The sequence below is a fragment of the Eubalaena glacialis genome, chromosome 17 (assembly GCF_028564815.1).
Source record: "Eubalaena glacialis isolate mEubGla1 chromosome 17, mEubGla1.1.hap2.+ XY, whole genome shotgun sequence".
In the NCBI taxonomy this organism is placed as follows: domain Eukaryota; kingdom Metazoa; phylum Chordata; class Mammalia; order Artiodactyla; family Balaenidae; genus Eubalaena; species Eubalaena glacialis.
The window spans coordinates 80,709,743-80,730,660 of NC_083732.1; the positions used below are offsets into that span (position 1 = coordinate 80,709,743).

The following is a 20,918-nucleotide window of genomic DNA, read 5'->3' on the forward strand; positions in this document are numbered from 1 at the left end:
CATAGGGATTTAAAATTGGATAGGAAAAACAGGCCTTGGAAGAAATACTTCTGGGTTTTTTCTACATGCCAAAGGCTTCATGTTGTTGATTAATGGTGAGGCTCAGCCCGATGGCTGGCGTTCTCTTTGTGGGAGTCTGTTTTGTATCAATGATTGTCGCTATCTTGGGGTGCTGGGAGCTGAGTGGAGGAACTTTCATGCATCTATAATGTCCATGGTCACCAAGTGCATCTGGAGTAGATGTATGATGGACACCTACACACAGGATGGCTCTCTTAGTTCTTTACAGTAGCTGTCATTAGCACTAAGCAGAGCCTGAGACAAGGATTCAGGAATGTAGTTTATGTAGGAAGGGCAAGGAATATAAGTAGAGACATGGTGGAAGTGATGATACAGAGAAGAGAAAATGGCCAGTAAAAGATGGACTCTGAAACCTAGGTTTTCCAGTTTAGGATCGTGCCCACTCCCACGTTGTAGATTCAAACTACCCATACCACGTGCCCCTCCCCCCACCCCCCCACCCCCCGCCCCAGATGTAGCACGTGATCTCTGCAGAAGTGTCCTGAAGTCAATTAAGACCACACAACACCCATCAACCCTCGAGAGTCAGGCTCCACGCCAAAGCCCCACAGTTCTAAATGTGTGTGTGTTCCTGCAACCTTGATTACAGAGAGAGCAGATCACATAAGCCTGAGTCTGCAGGCCTGTTTGTGTAACATGGGTATTTTAACTCAGTTACTGTCGAAGGCATGGAACGATGTCTGGACAGTCTAAACCATTAGCCAGGAACAGGAGTGATAACGTTTCCTTCTGTTCTATGTATCTTCTCACCATCAACAATATTGAACTGGGGAAGTTTTGGGGAAAGGAGTGCAGGATCAGAGGTCTGCATTAGGAGAACTAATTTGGTGGCCAGCCTTCTTGTGCTTGGGCAGATGAGGCTCTGCATTTACTTGGTGGGCTCTGAAAATCATTGATTGCTTTGTTTTCCTTATTCATTTGTCTTTGCATTCGTTACGGTGCTGAACGCTGGTTCTATGGCAGGGATTTTACTAGGTGTGGGTGATACAAAGAGGAATAAGGCCCATTCTCAGCCCCTGGAAGCTCACAGTACATTCAAGGAGCTGGAAAATTATGGTCAAGCATGAGATTGAAGATAGACATTCCCAACCTCACAAATACCATCCCCGTTTGCCAATGGTCTCCGAGGACGTAAGTGACAAGGAAAATTAACACAGCCGTTGAGTCTTCTATGAGTTTGGTTCACTTTAAACCAATCCGTAGTTCCTTAAGTGATTCTCAGTGTCACTGGATCCTGACCCCTCCCCACAATAGTCCCTTTGGTGCTCTAAGAAAGACACGTGGGCTCTGGTTTTGGAGGATGGAGGGAACGAAAAGTGCCCACTGAACTGAGACGGTATCTTGACACTGTAAAATGAGGCAGGCAGCTCCAAATAATCAATGGGTCTATTTATTATAGGGTAACTTACTCACAGGGTGGGATGGGGATTGAGCATCAATGATCTGGAAGCATTAGTAGCTGCACTCTGCACTACTGAGGAGCCACTAGGACAATTTTATATTTAACCTAGAGTATGGGGGTACGTGCTTGGAAACAGGACGGGCATTCCTAAGTGAAGATTTATGAATGGGTAACTAGTCTCATGGGTGCTGGGAATACATCAGCCAAGGTCTTCATCATCGTTTGGAGGCTACCAGAGCATAGAGGCCACCTGGACCTAATGATCATTAAACAATATCTATTAACTACAAAGCCCTTGATGACAGAGAAGTGATTTATGGCACAGTACAGCCCTAGGCAGGGTCAGTGGAAGGACAGAAAGGATTGTAGGGGCCCAAGATGGCATCAGTTATGCTAACATCCATAACTCTGGCCAGCTCTGGTTTTGTACCAGCAGCTGGAGGAAAGCTCCGAGAAGATTTTGGGATGCGTCTTGTGTGGGAAACAGAGTTTCAGGCCCAGGAGGGGCCCGTGTCGGGGAGGTAAGGCAGTTATGATCATGGTGGGTCCCCAGTAGGAGCAAACACACTTAAGCTCATACAAATAAACATCTTCTTTGCAGGTCTGACACCCCTGAAAGGAAACCAGAGCACCTTTACCAGTTTCCAGCAGGTTTATCTCTGGAAAGGTAAGCTCTGTGGTGGGAGGGGGTGAACAGGACACTGATGGCAGGAGACGGTCTGGACCCACTTCTCACTCACAGGGCACTCTGCTCCCCAGAGAGACAATGTAGAGATTTACTTTCCAAGTGAGTGCTCTGTGTGGACAGAAGGGCCCCAGCTCTCATCAGATAAGATACCAAAGTGTAAAACAAAAATGAAAAGTGTGGAAACCTAAGGAAGGATGAAGGAAGTAAGCACTGGTTCCTTTGAGATCAAGTTCATTGACCACAAGCTGCCCTTGTTAGTAGGATGGGAGCTCTGAGGCCACCGCAAACTATAGGAGGCGTTTCTCCAGGGGGCCTCGGCCGCAGGCCCCTCCTTCCCCAAGGCTCGGTGAGGGACAGGACCCCAGGTGGGTGTGCCATGGGCTCCTGCTTAGAGCTGATGCTACCGTGGGTTCATGGGACAGATTGGGCTCAGATGAAATGCATATTTGGCATCTCTTTTCTGCTTTGTTTGTTCTCCTTTGAATTGAATGAACATTGACCTAGTGCCTACTCAGAGCCAGGGACTGTGAAAGGCATGTGGGGTGAGACTAACATGGTGAGAGAGACGAGTGAGGCACAGCCTTGGCCTGGAAAGGGCCGCAGCCTCAGGAGGGAGCAGACAGGCATGGGATCGTTGCATGTCATTGTCCTAGGTGCCGGGTGAGAGGCATGAGGAAAGACCCCGGCCACTGTACCACTCCCCTCCTCTTCCCATGATCCCCCCGACTGATCTCCTGTCCGCTAAGAGACAGGACTGGTGACCTGATTCTGTGCCTGTGAAATAGTGTGAGAGAGCACCAAGGGTGGGCTTAGAGTGACTGGGTATGAATTCTGGTTCCTTTACTTCCCACCCGTGTGAGCTGGAACACATGGGTGACAAGGCAGTAAAAACGGTCATGGCCTCATAGAGTTGTGTGAGCATTGGCTCAGTAATTACTATAATGTACTTAGCACAGTACCTGGTGCATCCTCCATGCTAATTAATGTGAGTGATGGTGGTGATGATGACGGTGGATGAAGAGCAGGAGAAGGAAGAAGGAAGAAGAAGAAGAAAAGGAGAGGGGAGGAAAATAAAAGGAAGGTGCCCATCATCATTTTCATTTTAAGGTGATATAATGAGATTATACACTTCTTTTCTCCTTTAGTAATACCTATATGGTACATACGGGGGTTGATATTCTGTTCATTTTTCAGACAAAAAAAAAAAAAAAGAGACTTGGAGAGGTTAAGTGAGATGCTCGCAGGAGCATCTCAGGAGGTGGTCCTGGGGTGGGACCCAGACACTGGTTCCAAGTCTAGTGCTTTCTATTTATTAGAAATTTCTGTGTTGTACAATATAGCCTTGTAGCTTAATGACTATGAATGGAGTATACCCTTTAAAAATTGTGAATCACTATATTGTACAACTTTAACATATAATATTGTACATCAGTGATACTGCAATTTAAAAAAATTAAAATTCTGGTAAATGATTTGCTAGCTGGTGAAAAATGAAGGACTTGCTTCTCCCCAGGACATTTGCCCCACTAAACAGAAGCTCCCAAAGACCTGCCTAAAACCCGGTTCCCATGTCACGGAAGACCTGTTCCTGACTTGGGAATTTCATTTAATTTTTTCAAATTCCAATTCATCTACTTTCCACCTGCATGTTCTGGGATAAGTTATTTCAAGTCTGTGAGTCTCAGTTTTCTCAAGAGTAAAATGGAAGTCTTACTCCGTCCCTTCACAGGGGGTCGTAAAGACCAATATTTATAAGCATATCCTGTTAACTCTAAAAGACTTTACCAATGCTAACAATTTCAATATCAAGGACAATAATAGTTCTCTTATGGAGAGGTTGGCTGACGTTCCACAAAAGGCCGAAGAATGCAGACCTGTGCCGCTGGATTTGTTCCAGATTGTACTGGGGCACCTGACTGTGGCCCATGAGGATTTCCTACATTGTCATCACCATTTTGTTGACCAGAGGAATATCTCCCCTTTTCCTCCCCAGTATTAGAACCGCAATCCTTTTTTTTTTCTCCTAGATTCTGACATGGGGTCTCGGTCTGAGTCTATGGGGTGCAGAAGAGCTGTGGAACCAAGGCCAGCATCTCCAACAGAAACAGGTACCCACCCAAAACCTTTTAATATACTTGGTGTCTGGCTGTGGAGACAGATGGTGATGCCAAGGGTCTGGTTGATGAGTGGACCCATGAACGCCACTCCATTCTGCAGCCATGGACCCCCTCTAAGCTTCTAATCCACTATCCATTTCGTAAATACGGACCGCTCCTCGGAGGGGCAATTGGCACAAAAAAGTAAGGTGAAATGACTGCAAAGTCACCACTGCTGCTGAGAAAGAAAACAACCATAATAACAAATCCAGCAAAAAAACTATTAAAGAACAAGGTTCATCTGAAGGTGATCAGTGCCTTCGATTATGTACATGCTGAAGAATGTAAGCAAAATGTACATGTTCTGGAATTGTTTAATGAATGAGATGTCTAAGAGGGTCTTTTGAGAGAGAGTCATTTTATGCAGTGGAAGATGTAAATCCACACCTTCCTAGGGACAGAGTGTGTGTGGTGTCTGAGGCTTCTCCATTGCCCGAGGCTACAGTTGTTGTTCCTTAGGTGGAGCTGAAAGTCAGGGTGAGGGGCAGAGGGAGAGGGAAAGAGAGCCAGAGAGAGAGAGAGAGAGGGGAGGGGAGGCAGGTCAGCCTGCAGCACGGTGGTGGGGGACAGCACACCCGATGGGAGAAACACCACATTGCACAGCAGAGAGACTAGGGCTGGAGCGGCTTTTGGCAACCCATTATGAACTGCACGGCCATGGGTATTTTGCTCACCTCCTATGAGCCTCGATTCCTGCTGTGTAGAACGTACCTTGCTTTCCACTTATCCTCTTATAGAGAACATACCAGGGAAGACACCTGGCACATTGCCTGGTACATAATATCCCCAGATGCCCACACAATGGTAGTTTCTTCCCTTTCCCATGGCTTTGGTGCAGATAAAAATGAGATCACGTACATAAATCATTACAACTGGGGCTCATCCCATACTAGCTGTTCAGCAGTTACGAGTTTGCTCTGCGTCCATAGAGCTGTGGGCTCGAGGGCTGTGTCCTGATTCAGAGTGCGGTCCTCAGCTCAGGAGAGCAGGGTTCGAATCCCAGCCCTGTCTCCATCTGCCTGTGCAACCTCCAGTCATCTTCTCTGAGCCTCAGTTTCTCCTTTAAATGAGAGTAATAGCAGTCCCCATGAGACGGGATTAGAGGATGTAATTCTATAAGTTGCCGTGACACAGAGCAGGTGCTCACAAATCGGTAGCTGTTATTACGTGGTAGTTGGGATTATGATCCTAGCACCGAGCCTGGCTCGTAGCAAGCCTTCCCGAAGGTTCTGTCCCCAGTCCGTCTCTCTTCCTGTATTGCCTGTCGGACAGCAGATCCCAGCTGGGGATCGTGCTAGGGTCACGGTGCATATTCCCGTCCAAATGCCTTAGCAGCTATGCCCTTCTGCACCTTCAGAGGTGGAAGCTTCAGTCTTGCCAGCGAGGTGGGGGGAGTGGGTGAATGGACACCCACTCAGGAGCCTTCCCCTTCTTGTTCTCAGGAGCAAGCATTTAGCTGGGTCCCTCCTGCACAGAGACCTGGCCCCTCTCCTGTGCCATCTTTGCCTGCACTGGCAAATTGGCATATTGGTTGTGTCCTGGGAGCCTCCCAAGCCCATGGCTGCTGTTCAGGTTTCTCTGCTGCGGCAGGGGTGGGGCAGGGCAGCAGCAGTGAGCCCGCTCCCCCTTGAGACTCCTGGGTGCCAGGCGCTGCCTCTGGTGCTTTAAATCCGTCACGTCGCAAACGTTATGACAACTCTGCTCATGGCTGTCATTCTTCCCGTTTTACCAATGAGCAACGCGGGGCTCACAGCGCCTGGTGGCCCTCGCTTCAGCCGGTCCAGCACTAAGAAAGCAGCCACACTGGGATTCAAACCCTGGTCAGCTGACTCCAAGGCCCAGGTTCTTCCAGAACACAAGCTGCTCCCAGGGGCAGACAGCATGGACTTGAGAGCTGAGTCTTGGTGGCCCCTGGCGGACAGGGCAGACTGGTTCTGTTTGATTTGCAGAGTAGACTTCTGATTTTATCTAATGGAGCCAATATTTTTAAATTGGAAGATTTTATATAAAAATTCAGATTTCCAGCTTCTGTAGAGAAAAACAGAGGAGAAGCTCTAGCAGCGCAGGCTTCAAATTTCTGCCTGGCGACCACCCTCGAGCTGAGCTGAGCTGAGCGGCCCCCTCCATGGGGTGTGGCTCTCCTGTTTGCCCCTCCCGCCAGCCCCCTACACTCCTGCAGGCCAGCCTGCACTGGGGACATTTACGTTTGTGGTCCCCAACCTTAGCAGCGCCTCTGAGCGGTAGCCAGACTGCTCGCGGCCATGTAAGTGTGAATGTTTTCCTGGTACTTGAGAACGTTCTGTGAAATCCGTCATTATCCACTGTGCCAGGGCCGCATCTACAAAGCTATCGCATGATTCCCACGGGAAGGACTCCCTCTCCTCCCCCCACCGGAAGACCTTGGAGGGCTTCAGGGTGAATAGACAAAGCCCAGCTTGGGTTTCCCCTTCCCAGCTGATTACATTCCTGGACTTGAGGAGATAACGCCCCTGCAGGAGAAACCCCTCTGATGGGCTCCCCTGCGGTGGGGCTCACTTCCCTGGCTGGTGCTCCTCCGTGCTCCCCAGAAGGGCCTTTCCCAGTCACAGCACAGCGAGGAATGTTCCCCTTCCTGCTTCCGGTTACTGCAGTTACTCCGAGTGTCTCAGACACACACAGAAAAGCAGAGAACAGCCTCCCAGCTGGCAGCCCCCTATTGGCCTCCTGGCCTTCAAGAGGATTGCAAAGTTTTGAGAGAACAAGTCGAAAATGGATCTTCCTAATGCAGCATCAGGGATAAACTGAGAGGCTACAGTATCCATTCTTTCACCCAGCAGACATTGTTTGTGCACATACTCGGTGCCCTCAGAAGTTCCCAGGCTGGTGAGAATTCCCATGTGCCAGCCGCGGCGGGCCAGGGTCGTGAGGGCTGTGATGGGGTGTCAGTGCAGAGGGATTGCAGGGAGGGAGGATGCTTGGCAGCCTCCAGCAGGTAACAGGGGCTTCTCAGAGGAGCCTGGAAGATCTGCCAGGCATTTCCAGAGAACACCTGGGTGAAGGAGTTCCAGGCAAGGGGGACAGCCTGTGCAGAGGCTCTGAGGACAAAGTGTGACTCCAGGATCTACAAGTGAGCTTCTAGGCTGGCTACGTTGTTTTTCCTTTCTTCCTCTGCTGTCTTAAGGGGTGGTGTGTGCCCTCCTACCTATGCCAGGCATGGTTCAGCAGGGAGACAGGCATGCAAACCAGCCATGGTACAGTAGCATGGGAAGCAATAACCCAAAGGGTGGTGGCTGCACAGAGGAGGGGCTGGCGACATGGTCTCTGGGGTCTCTGTTTGCACTAAACTTCTGGCCCTGCCAGACCTCATACACTTCTATCCCCTTTGGTGATAGTTGTTGGTGAGGAGACCCAGCCTTTGTGAGCCTGCTTTAAGTGGCCTGAAGAGTGGGCTTCTGAGAAGATGCTGCAGTCCAAGGCAACGTGGGGTATGCATGGGCTGTAGAGCCCCGCATTCCAGGACCCAAGGGATGCTGTAAACCTGCCCCAGCTCATTCCATGATCCACTTTATGCCCCCAGGGAAAGCCCCTCTGGGAAGTCAGAGCCCTCATGAGGTGCAGAAATGTGCCCCTACTCCTGGGCTAGGATGCTGGGTCCCTCAACGCTGGAGACCCTCTTTATAGAGCCACTGAACATCAGAGCAGGAGGGAGCAGTGTTGGTCCTTGAAGCACAGGAGGACTAGGCAGGTGACGAGGAAGGGGGTAAAGGGCAGGTGAGCACGGACAGTAGTCCTGGGGCAGCAAGCAGTGAGGTGATGAGCTGGAACTACCAGTGTTCTAGGAGCAGAATAGAGATTAACTACACGATTAATGTAGTGTAATGTACATGCTGCTTGAGCGTGAGTTGAAGCAATCAGAGATGAGGCTTCTAATGCAGGTAGAGCCTGAACCAAGAAGAAAGCTTGGACTTCCGTCCCATGGGCAGTGGTGTACCCAAGAAGAGCCTTCAGCCAGAATCATGGAGTATGAAGACACAAAGAAAGATGGGGGTGGGGTGAGGTGGGGGATGTGTAAGTTGGAACTTTCAAGTCTGGGGCTGAGCAGAGCTGAGAGCTGTCTTCACAGATGAAAGGTGCCATTGGGAGGAAGTTAGAACTTCCATGTGGCTTCGGAAGACAGAAGGAGCATCAGCAGTTCACATTTACAAAGAGGCGGATTTGATTCCTCAACTTCCTAATGATGGGGTGGGCGGCTGCGGTGGGCACAGACATGTCACGCGGGGCTGCAGGGACCTCGGCCAGAAATATCATGGGGAAGAGTTCTGCCTTAGGTGAAAAGTTGAACCAGATGGCTCCCATGTTTTCTCCCCAACCAAGATTCTAAGGTTTTGCAACTCCATAATTTTTAGGGCTTTCTGGGACCTTCTGAATCTTTCCTGCCTGACCAGACTCCCAACCCTATTGACTCCAGACATGCTCTGGCCTCACACAGCCTGCAAGTGTGTGTGTGGGTGTGTGTGTGTGTGAGGCAGACAGACAGAGAGACAGAGATTTTCACCATGGAGATAAAGGCAAAGGAAGTTGACTTGCCCCTTCTTTTTCAGATTTGACAACAGAGCTTTTCTCCCCTGTGGACCTTAACCAAGTCATTGTCAATGGAAACCGATCCCTGCCCAGCCAGCAGCACTGGCTTTTCAAACACCTATTTTCACTGCAGCAGGCAAATCTGTGGTGTCTTTCTCGTAAGTATCCTTAGACCTCGTCCTCCTTCTTCTCCACCCTGTGGTCAGGCATCTCAGGCCTAGTTTAAACACTCTTGAGACACAGATATGATCAAATTCAATAGCATAACTCAGGGGTCACTTCAGTGTTAGTGACATGGGTGATACAGAAGACAGGACATAACCCATATCTTCAAGAAGCTAATCGTGTAGTTAGTCTCCACTCTGCTCTCATAACCTATCATCCATCCATCCACCCATCCATCCACCCATCCATCCATCCATCCATCCATCCATCTATCCATCCATCCATCCATCCATACATCCATTCATCCATCCATCCTTTACCTAACAGGCACATGCTGTGTTGTGCAGGTGCTATGATCTAGGCCTTGTGTTTCACCTTGGGAATGAGAAAATAAAAATCAGCCATATCCCTCCCCATTAGGGAGCTCACATGTACCAGTGGCAAAGTCTGACACGGGACTGGGAGCAGGGGAGATTGTTCACAACGCCACCAAATTTTACATCCTGTGGCCTGTGGTCTGAGGTCCTGACTGCCTCTGAGATGGTCCTGGGCAGATCCAATGGAATTTTACCCTCTCTCCTCCCATATTGCTGAGTTTCAGCTGACCCCTCACCCTCTTGGACTTTGCGTTTTTTCAGAGCCACCTGGACTCCCTGTTTCGGGTATGACCCTCTCCCCAGCTAGGAGAACCCTAGTGTTTTTCTTGGGCCTTCCAGACTGGACAGGCTTGACTGACCTGGGCCTCTTCCCTGCCTGGGAAGAGTCCCCACGGGGCATTTCTCCCAGAAGGTCCTGTAGAGGTAACCCTCCACTGCTGGCCTCCCTAGGACTAACACCCAACTGTTCTCTTGCCTGTAGGCTGTGTCCAGGAGCCCTCTTTCTGTCAGCTGGCAGAGGTAACAGACAGTGCACCCTTGTACTTCACCTGCACCCTCTACCCAGAGGCCCAGGTGTGTGATGATGTCATGGAGTCCAGTCCCAAGGGCTGCAGACTGATCCTGCCCCGCAGGCCAAGTGCCCTCTTCCAGAAGAAAGGTGAGTGCTTGGTTGGATCAACCCAAACTGTGTTTTTAATGGGCTGCTGGCTCTGTGGCTTTACAAATATCCAGATCAGTTCTTCTTCTTTGAAAAATAGACTTCCCTGGCGGTCTAGTTGTTAAGACTCTGCGCTTCCACTACAGGGGGTACGGGTTCGATCCCTGGTCGGGGAGGTAAGATCCCGAAGGCTGTGTGGAGCGGCCCAAAAAAAAAAAAAAAAAGTCTAAAAGTAAAGTTACCCAGGCTTCTTGTAGAGATGCAAAGGCATTTAGAAATGCATCACGTTGACTAGAGAGAATAATGTCACTCTGGAGTCCCATACCCAGGCTTCTTGTAGAGATGCAAAGGCATTTAGAAATGCATCAGGTTGACTAGAGAGAATAATGTCACTCTGGAGTCCCATACCCAGGCTTCTAGTAGAGATGCAAAGGCATTTAGAAATGCATCAGGTTGACTAGAGAGAATACTGTCACTCTGGAATCCCATACCCAGGCTTCTTGTAGAGATGCAAAGGCATTTAGAAATGCATCAGGTTGACTAGAGAGAATACTGTCACTCTGGAATCCCATACCCAGGCTTCTTGTAGAGATGCAAAGGCATTTAGAAATGCATCAGGTTGACTAGAGAGAATACTGTCACTCTGGAATCCCATACCCAGGCTTCTTGTAGAGATGCAAAGGCATTTAGAAATGCATCAAGTTGACTAGAGAGAATACTGTCACTCTGGAGTCCCATACCCAGGCTTCTTGTAGAGATGCAAAGGCATTTAGAAATGCATCAAGTTGACTAGAGAGAATACTGTCACTCTGGAGTCCCATACCCAGGCTTCTTGTAGAGATGCAAAGGCATTTAGAAATGCATCAAGTTGACTAGAGAGAATACTGTCACTCTGGAGTCCCATACCCAGGCTTCTTGTAGAGATGCAAAGGCATTTAGAAATGCATCAAGTTGACTAGAGAGAATAATGTCACTCTGGAATCCGACTGCTCATGGAAATCATGTTTTTTGCGCATAGCGGGTGGAATTCCAATTGGCCATTTAGTATAGAAAATCCCAACAACTGTGGCTTCAACAAGATAGAAGTTGATTTTACCCCTTTGAGAACGTTAATGATACTCTGGGTGGAGGGGGGCTCACCTTGCCCAGCCTTCATTTCTTCCATCATGTTGAGATCTTTCACTTACTGTTCTGTCTTCCTTGCTGGAGGCCTTTCTCAGGTGTCTGGTGACCCTTGATTTTTCCACTTAAATGTAAGACAGGGACCCAGAAGCTAACTGGGAAGCTCTGAGTGTGTTGTGGGAGCTTGTTGACCTGGGCTTTCTTTGTAGGATAATCTAGTTGGGCCACCCTTTGGGGACTCCCTCACGTCCGTATGTCTAGGCCCTTCCTCCAGAGGAATCTTGTAATATCTGGCCTGGGGGCATGAGCCTGGCTGCTTGTGGTTTAGATGCCAAATAAGGTTGGAAAATTAGGGGATCTCAATATTCACCATGTAGACTGACTGGAAAAAATCCCCCGGCTTCGGTGTGGTACTCCCTCCATTACAGCTCAACCTGGCACCCCCGAGAGACCCCAGCCTTCCATGGTAGGAAGGGGCAGTTGTTGGCTGTGGAAAGAAGAGGAGGGCCTCTGGAGACCTAATTGCTTCTTCAAAAGCTTCGCAGCCCGTTCTGTTTTAGCTCACTTTCATCCCAGTGCCGCTGATACTAAAGCTTTTTGGGATTCCAGAAGGTGGATGGGGTTGCTTCTCAGTTCTTCCCACAGAAAAGTCGAGACTTCAGCTTTCTTAGGTTTATTAGGTCAACTTTGACTCCTCTGTGTTTTTTCTAGCTTCCAAAATTTGTTTCTCTCTCCCCTCTCCTATTCTCTTTTGCCTTGGGGGTATATGCCTTTACTATTATTTTAGTGAGATTTGGGGTGGGAGCAGACTGTAAGTACATGGGTTTAATATGCCATCTTAATCGGAAGCTTTCAGTATGGTTTGTATACCTTTGTCCCCCTACAAAAGTATCTTTATGGCTACAGCACATCTCTCCTTAAATAATATAATGTCTTTCTTCCTCTGCGTAGTTGTACTGCAGGATAAAGTGAAGAATTTTTACACTCGCCTGCCGTTCCAAAAGCTGATGGGGATTTCCATTAGAAACAAAGTGCCCATGTTTAACAAATCCATTTCCAATGGGTAAGCTGTTTCCATTCACTCCTGCCCCACTGCAATACTTATTATTAAGACCCTTCTGTTTTCGTAAAGATGGTGATATAATATCAGTTAAAGGCACAAGCACAAAAGACTGTAAAACCCAAAGCAAAGGGTGAAAAAGTAATAAGGAGGTAACTATCTAAAAACCATGGCTAAGGTCAGTTACTAATAGTCAGCGCAACATTTAGCCCTGAATATCTGGTCAGCTGATGCAAAAGGAAAACATTGACCCGTGTTTTATCAATTAATACAAGTTATCAAGCATTGTAATAAAGTTGATCAGTGAAGTCTTCCTGTGCTGCATTCAAAATCCAGAGAGCAAGCAGAACTTTCAACGGGACCGTAGGCATATAAGGACTTTTAATTTATTTAATTTTTTATTTTAAAAATGTATTTTATTATTGATTTAATTAGCTGTAATTTAGTTGTTTTCATTAAAGGTGATGTTTCTCTCCACCAGTCTGTGGATCTCACCCATCAGAATTACCAGGAGGACTTTTTACAAACTGCATTCCTGGGTCCTACCCTGGACCTACTGAATCAGCATTTACAGGGGGCTCAGGAATCTGAATTTTAACTAAGCTCCCCCTGTTGAAGTTAGAATTTGAGAGTCATTGATCTACGAATTGTTGATCTACGAAGTGTGGTTGGTTTATGAAACTATGCCATGCTGCTGGCATTTAAGATCTGCTTTTGAAAATGGAGATTAAAAGATGATACAGGATAGTCTGCCTTGAGTTCTGGCTGGGCACCACCCATGCCGACAGGAAGGGGGGCAAGAAGGAGGGTGGGAAACGGGGGTCAGCCTGACCCTGGTGCTGGGGTGGGGGCTGCGGGAGCAGAGCTTGTGTGTCTGGACTCAGGAAGGGGTTGTCCTAGAGAGCAGGCCCCCAGAAGTCAGTGTCAGCGATTCAGCCCACCCCATAGGTCCTGCCCAGCACAAACCTGCAGGCCTGCTCTTTTCCCCTTCCGCCAGCTTCTTCGAATGTGAACGACTGTGTGACGTGGACCCGTGCTGCACCGGCTTTGGCTTTCTGAACGTTTCCCAGTTAAAAGGTAATAATAATATATACAATGGAATATTACTCAGCCATAAAAAGAAACGAAATTGAGTTATTTGTAGTGAGGTGGATGGACCTAGAGTCTGTCATACAGAGTGAAGTAAGTCAGAAAGAGAAAAACAAATACCATATGCTAACACATATATATGGAATCTAAGAAAAAAAAAAAAAAGGTCATGCAGAACCTAGGGGTAGGACGGGAATAAAGACACAGACCTACTAGAGCATGGACTCGAGGATATGGGGAGGGGGAAGGGTAAGCTGTGACAAAGTGAGAGAGTGGCATGGACATATATACACTACCAAACGTAAAATAGATAGCTAGTGGGAAGCAGCCGCATAGCACAGGGGGATCAGCTCGGTGGTTTGTGACCACCTAGAGGGGTGGGATAGGGAGGGTGGGAGGGAGGGAGATGCAAGAGGGAAGAGATATGGGAACATATGTATATGTATAACTGATTTACTTTGTTATAAAGCAGAAACTAACACACCATTGTAAAGCAATTATACTCCAATAAAGATGTTAAAAAAAAAAAAAGGTAATGGTAACTCCCTCTGGTCTGCATACAGCACTTTACAGTCTAGAAAACCCGTTCGCATCTACAGTCTGGTCTAATCCTCAGCATCTCCTCGTGGTGGGTGGGGAGGAGTGCCCTTCATTCACAGATGGGAAGTGGGGGCTTGGAGAGGGGAGGTAGCTAATAAACATGGTAGCTGGGACATGGCTCCTGGTCCAGTGCCCGGTCAGCGTTACACGACTCTTCTACCTGACCCAAGTAGCCTTCCTGCCATGGCTCACTTAGCTGGCTTCTGCTCAGCTCTCAAGACCTGGGTCAGGGAGCTTGGTAGGGTGAACTTTGGATCCATCCATATGATCTGCATTTAAATCTTGATTCTGGACAAGCCACTTAATCTCTCTGAGCCTTGGTTTCCTTATCTGTAAATAGGGATAGAAATGTTCCCCTCCTCCTAGGGTTGAGTGAGGACCAAGGAGTATGATGCAAACACAGCCCCAGCATAGCCCTGGGCACACGATGGGTCTGTGTTGTCTCCACCGATGTCCTCTTTGATCAGAAGCTCATTAAGGTGGAGGGTTTTTCATCAGTGACTAAGATCGTCCCTGGAATAGTGTGCTGCACCCCAAATGTCTGCTGAAGAATGAGTTTGCAGAATTTCCCTCATTCCGTTAGAATCGTGCATCATGATCATTTCCCTGGTCCTGGTTATTTTTTGCTCCAGGAGGAGAGGTGACATGCCTAACTCTGAACAGCTTGGGAATTCAGATGTGCAGTGAGGAAAACGGAGGAGCCTGGCGCATTCAAGACTGTGGCTCTCCCGACACTGAGGTCCGCACTTATCCCTTCGGATGGTACCAGAAGCCTGGTAAGTGATCTTCTCCGAACAGCTACATGGGCATCTTTAGTTGACTGCTTCTCAACTGTATATTAGGATGATGTCCTTGGCCCCGGGAGGAGATTAGTCAGGATTCACTGGGTGCAAGCAACAGAGACAGATCCTGTTTAACTTAAGCAGAAAAGGAATGTATTGGAAGTCTGCTTGTAGACTCAAAGGAAAGATGTCCAACTAGGTCTCAGCTCCATGGATGTATTCAGCAGGAGTGAATGGACAACCTCTTCAGTGTGACACTGTCTTCATCAGTCTGCTCCAGAGGGTTTTGGTGGTTGTGTTCAAGCTTTAAATTTAAGGGGGAGAGTCTGGCCCTGGCCTGGTCCTTGCCCTAGAAATGAGAGTAACAGGATGTCTGACCTGGAGGAACCTGAGAGGTCTGTAACTTTGATTTCACATTCTGCATATCACCCAACACAATGCTTTGCCCAAAGTAGGAAAGGAGAGGAGAACTGACATTCCTCATGTGCCCACTGTGTGTCTACATATGTGCTGCGGTTTCTACACGGGTTGTACAATGTATTACTCAATGCCTCCATGGAGTAGACATTATTTCCTCCATTTTATGATGAGGAGAGTATGGTGTAGACAGTGGAAGTTATTTGACCCAAACCACATAGCCATCAAGAAGCAGAGTCAGGTCGCAAACCCAGCTCTCAAGACTCCAAACTTCACTCTTCCCCTTTACCTGCTGCCTCCTGGCAGGTCTCCCATAGGGCATGAGTGACTGTATGTGAAACTGTCTGGACACATTGCCTGAATGGTTTTCCCCCAGCTCAACTCAACTGACCAAACAAGCAGTTGACCAATAAATTGAAAAAATAAAACTAATAAACTAATAAACAAAACCAGCGGTAGGTTGGCCTCTTGTTCCAGAGCTATGTCCAACCCGAGACGCTTGGGATGGGACTTTTTGGTGGAATCTGGTCCTTGACATTTGTTCATGAGCCTACTAATCCCCGAGACATTCTGTGGCTCCAGGGCAGATTTTTTTGGGGTTGATTGTTACCAGGCTGAAAAAAATCTTCCTTGCTGATGTCTACTTTGAGCATCCTGTGACTTGATCTGAGTTCACTCTATTTGTTACTTTTATTTTACTTTAACATCTTGAATTGTTTTAAGAAAAACATCAGGAGTGTATGATGAAACATCCTCAGTGGGTTTCTATTTGGGGGGGGTTGGGTGGGATGTGCCATATAGAGGAGGGGGAGTGAATGCCTGCGTAGGATGGTGGCCCCGCAGGAGATCCAATGCCAGCTCTGGGTATTTAGGGCCTTCAGAACTGAACTCTCAGCCCGCAATGCCTCCTTGCCCATCTGTCCTCCCACACCTCTTCCCATGTCCTCACACCACCAAAGGCTGGAAAATGTCATTTTTCATCTTTCTATTGCTCAGGGAAGAGTTGGATAAAAAGAAGCTAAGGAATAATTCATTTGTTCAGAAATGTGGGAATCAGATCAGAGGGTTACAACTTCTTGGCAGGACTTAGCGAGGAAGAGAACCCAAGGTGCTTCTTGTCCCCACTTTTTCCATCTGTTCTGTGTCTTTTTATCTCACTGCACAGACCACTAACTTTTTCCAACGTATATTCTGTGGGGTCAGGCTGGGGACTCAGGAGTTCTGACCAGGAACTACAGGGCAGGGAATTACAAATTCATTCAACAGACACTGACCGAATGTCAGCCATGCCCGGGGGCCTCTGGTTTTACAAATCCAGCCTCTAATCCCTGGGCTCTTACTGTGTGCCTGGCTGGATGCCAAGCACTTTATAAGTGTTACCTCACCTAATCCTCATAACCACTGTTAGCTGAGGTTCAGGGAGATTAAGTCACTTGCCCAAAGTCCCACATAGCAGGTAAATGACAGAATTTGGACCCAGAATTTTTGGACCTAGTCAGAAAGAACTGGGTCCAAATAACCAACCATATAACCATATTATATGGCTATGCTCAGCCATATGACATATTCACTATGTTACATGGCTGAATAGGAATAAGAAATGATTCCTGTCCTCCAGGCGCTCACAACTTCAGGAGGAGTCAAAGACTGTAAATAAATAAGCCGTTCTAGCTCTGGATTGCTCATGTCGTAAATCTGGAAGTTTTCAAACTTTATTGAGTGTCCATACTGGGCCATGCACTGTGCTGGGCACTAGGAAGTGTGGGGTTAATAAGATGTAGTCATTTTTTTCTTAAGTGCTCACATCCTAGTGAAGAAGATGCGGGCACATACGATTAATTGTAGCGTCATAGGCTCAGTAGTAGAACAGTCATGTGCATGAAGTGCTGTGGGAACATGGGAACAAGAAATTAATTCTGCTTCAGAGCGGTGGAAATCCATTACTGAAAGCCTCCTACGTCCTCCTTTATGCTTCAGGGACCACCTCCTGCAGGCTCTGGCCCGCTGGCCTGGAGCTGCCCAGGCAGGCAGGTTTTCACCCTGCATGCTGCCTGCTTTCAGTGTTTGGGTGAGTGGGGAGAAAAATCTGAAATGCCAAAATGGCATCAGTCTCTCAGGACCCCTGCGTGGAAAACACCTCGGGATGCACACAGCTTACGGCCATTCTGGTGTGAGTGGCTCTGAATTTTCCATTTCAGAAGAATGGGAAGAAGAGGGCCAGCTGTCAGGGGTTCTGGTGACCTGGTGTGACCCATGACCCTCCATCAGAGCAGAATCAGGTCCTCACCGGTCAGTCTTTTTCCCTTAAGTTGTCTTCACCACCCAAAGCGGGTGGTGGCTTAAGTCTTAAGACTTGATGGCTTATCTCCTCCTAAGACCCAGGCAGAGAAAAGGAACCTTACTCAGGGAAACTGGTTCGGTAAATTAGACCATCTCTGCACTGGGTCACGCTGACCTAGTACAAAACCACCTTGTGTTGTGCGATATATTTTGAGCCAAAGCACCCTCATCTTCTGGATTCTGAACTTTAGATGCTCGTGTGTTCTGTTTTCTGTAGCAGACAAAACTACCCCAGTGTAACGCTGGAAAGTCCCAACAGGCAAGCTGACATCGTCGTTACTTTCCCCGCATCCTTATCTTTGTATTAGACAATCACACACAATAGTAGGAAGTAGGGCCCCTGCAGGGCCAGGGAAGCCTGCACAGAGGGGGACCTGAGCCTTGAAGGATGACCTCTCCATCAGCACAGGAGACACAGGTTTTTGTTTTGTTTTGTTTTGTTTTTTTAAATATTTATTTATTTATTTAATTTATTTTTGCTGTGTTGGATCTTCGTTTCTGTGCGAGGGCTTTCTCCATTTGCGGCAAGCGGGGGCCACTCTTCATCGCCGTGCGCGGGCCTCTCACTATGGCGGCCTCTCCTATTGCGGAGCACAAGCTCCAGACGCGCAGGCTCAGTAGCTGTGGCTCACGGGCCCAGTTGCTCCACGGCATATGGGATCCTCCCAGACCAGGGCTCGAACCCGTGTCCCCTGCATTGGCAGGCAGATTCTCAACCACTGCGCCACCAGGGAAGCCCCAGAGACACGGGTTTTTTACAAAAGAATTCTTGCAAAGAATTTCCGTCAATAGGCTTTGCCCTCGCTTCAAATCCATGGTTTGGTCATTTAGTGTACTGGCATCTCTGTTGAGTGATGAGCACAGACCCCTGATCTGACTGCAGGCTGAGAGCCAGACACAAAGAGGGTAACACAGGTCCTGTTTCTGAAGGACGACACCGAGGAAGGGGAAAGGAAGGACTATTTGTTGAGCTCCTACTATTTGTCAAACACCATGGAAGCATCAGGGGTAGAAGGTCCTCCCCAAAAGCGGTTAGCCTGGCTGGGGAGGCAGAAGTGAGAGACATGTACATCTCTCAAGCACTTACTAATGTCAGAAACAACTCTCCAGCACTCTCCCTGCATTCACTTACGATGCCTATGGGGCTGGTACTCTCCTATCCCCTCACCGGGAGGTAATTATTCCCTCTGTATCAGAGAGCTACTCAGCCCTGTGGCTTGTGTTACGGAGCGGGGTTGGGGGACCCACGGGGGCTTCTGAAGCACAAAAGGGGAGCAAGAAATTTTGTTCTATGAGGGATTATGCAAAAGCCACTCTGGGGGAAAATCTGGGCGTAGATAAAGGAGAGCTGGGTGAAGGGCGCAGTGGCCGCTGCGTAGGGATAGTGGGGGGGGTGGCCGTGGTCCTGCCCTGCGGCCCCCGGGACCGCAGAGACCTGCACACGAGCAACATAACCCTGGTACCGGGCTGTGTTCTCAGAACAAAAGTGAGAGTTGAGTCTCCCAGGATCCAGGAGAGAGGCACAAACCTAGAGCAGGGAGCGCCCAGAGGGGCCCCCAGAGAGCCTGCAGCCATGTGCTTTCTGACTGCTGTCCACAGAGAACAGAAATTTCCATGGGTCTGAGCACCAAACTGAGAGGCTCAGGCCAAGCAATTGTGGATGCAAATGAGGCTGTTGGCAGTCCCTTTGCGACAGCAGGACCCAACGAGGAAGTATCTTAGCAACCAAGGTGGGAGTACGGGGGAGGAAGGCTGCTCTGCAGTCCAGCTGCCCCAGAGCTCAGGGCTGCCTGGAGGGGGCGGCCTCTGGGGCGCTGGTACCTGCTGCTCTCGGAGGAGAACCGGGCTGCCATTCGCTCCCCAGCTGTGCGTGACTTGCAAGTGGGGCAGGGTCTTTGGTTTGTTTACAAAGTCAAATGCGGCATCTAAAAAAAACAACCGAAGCCTCACACTTCCTTTGTTCTTCTGCTAAGCAAATGTACTTGGACCCTGTAGCCGTTCTAGATATGGGAAATGGAAAGGAAATGACCAGCTCTTCTAATTATGCCTCTCTGCAGCCCACATAGAAACCACCACACGTAGGAGAATTTACTGTGCAATCGGCTCTTCACATCATCACTCACATCCCCTCAAGAGTGTCTGCCATTTACTTAGCACGGAGTGGGCTCCAGGGCTAGGCTAGTGTTTTGCAGGCAACATCTTATTTGGTCCCCAAAGAATGTGATGAGGTTGGGTCTATCCTCACCCGCATTCTCTGCTCTGCTGGCAAATGTGTTACAACTGGGGAGGGTGGCGGAGGCCCTGATGTGTAGTTCTGTAGCAGTTGCCACTTTCCATGGTGTAAATACTCCAGCCACGGCCCATTTCAAGCCACCAGCTTGATGTCACTGAAAGCGGAGCTGGGAAGAAGCAGAAGGATTACTATCCATCTGTTTAACAAGCATGAATTAGCTGAGCAACTTGCTCAAGGTTGCACAGTATGATTCTCTGTAGGGGCGTCCCCAGGGACGGAGTCCCTCCCAGGGGCTGAGGCTCAGTGCCCCGGGGCCCAGGGAAGCTGAGAACTTTCAGGGCTCAGCTATTCCTGTACAGTGGAGAAGGTCCCGCCCAAAGGGCCGACAGCCCCCCGTCAGGAAGCACTGATGCAGGATGAGGAAGGGCAAGTAAAGCAGCAGCAGAGCGAGGTGATAAATGCCCGGCTGAGACGCGCACACGGTAATCCTCCCCGCGGGTGTGCGGCAGCTCGCCTCACTGTTCTCACGGCATTAGACGTATACAGTTTCCAGTGTTTCATTAGTGCTGTATAAATGTTTCCTTTGCAAACCGAGCTTGCTTTGAATTTCCAGAAGCAGAATTACTGGGTCCAAGGGTGTGGGCATCTGAATGCCCTCGATGTAGATTCATCCGATTGTTTTCTGAAGATTGCACTGACTCTCAGGGTCTTTGCTCTGAGAAAGCAAAGATGGACATTTAAATAAACAAGCTGGCCCCTGGGCGCTGTAGAGCGTGGTGGGTGGTTCTGAGTCATTCTGAGTTTTGTGGGAGGAGCTCACAGAATGTTGGGTGACAGGAGCCTTAGCTCAGCGACCCTCAGAGTGAGTCCCTAGCCCAGCAGGGTCAGCATCGCCTGGCAACTTGTTAGAAATGCCGGATCTCAGGCCCCAGCCCACACCTGCTGAAACAGACAGTCTGGGGATGGGGCCATCGTGGTGTGTGTCATCAAGCCCTCCAGGGGATTCCAGTGTCTGCCGAAGGCTGGGAACCAGGGCCATAGAATGATGACCGGGAGCAGGTGCTTCTAGGCAGATGGAGTCAAGCAGGAGAGACACACGACAGCTGGGGGCTCGAGAACTCAGGGAGGCTGGGTCGTGGCATGTCTGACCAAAGTGAGGAAGGCGGCAGAGGGGATGGGATGGGAGGG

The 20,918-nt window shown here is 48.9% G+C and overlaps 1 protein-coding gene across 1 annotated transcript in view; it reads left to right on the forward strand.

Annotated features, from left to right (window-relative positions):
- TG (thyroglobulin) overlaps nt 1–20,918 on the forward strand; it is a 246,605-nt gene that overhangs the window by 85,592 nt on the left and 140,095 nt on the right. Inside the window, exons 28-34 of the mRNA XM_061171320.1 lie at nt 2,085–2,150; nt 4,199–4,279; nt 8,908–9,045; nt 9,911–10,087; nt 12,161–12,272; nt 13,267–13,346; nt 14,591–14,734. Coding sequence (XP_061027303.1) covers nt 2,085–2,150; nt 4,199–4,279; nt 8,908–9,045; nt 9,911–10,087; nt 12,161–12,272; nt 13,267–13,346; nt 14,591–14,734 — 798 coding nt within the window. The remainder of the gene's footprint in view (nt 1–2,084; nt 2,151–4,198; nt 4,280–8,907; nt 9,046–9,910; nt 10,088–12,160; nt 12,273–13,266; nt 13,347–14,590; nt 14,735–20,918) is intronic.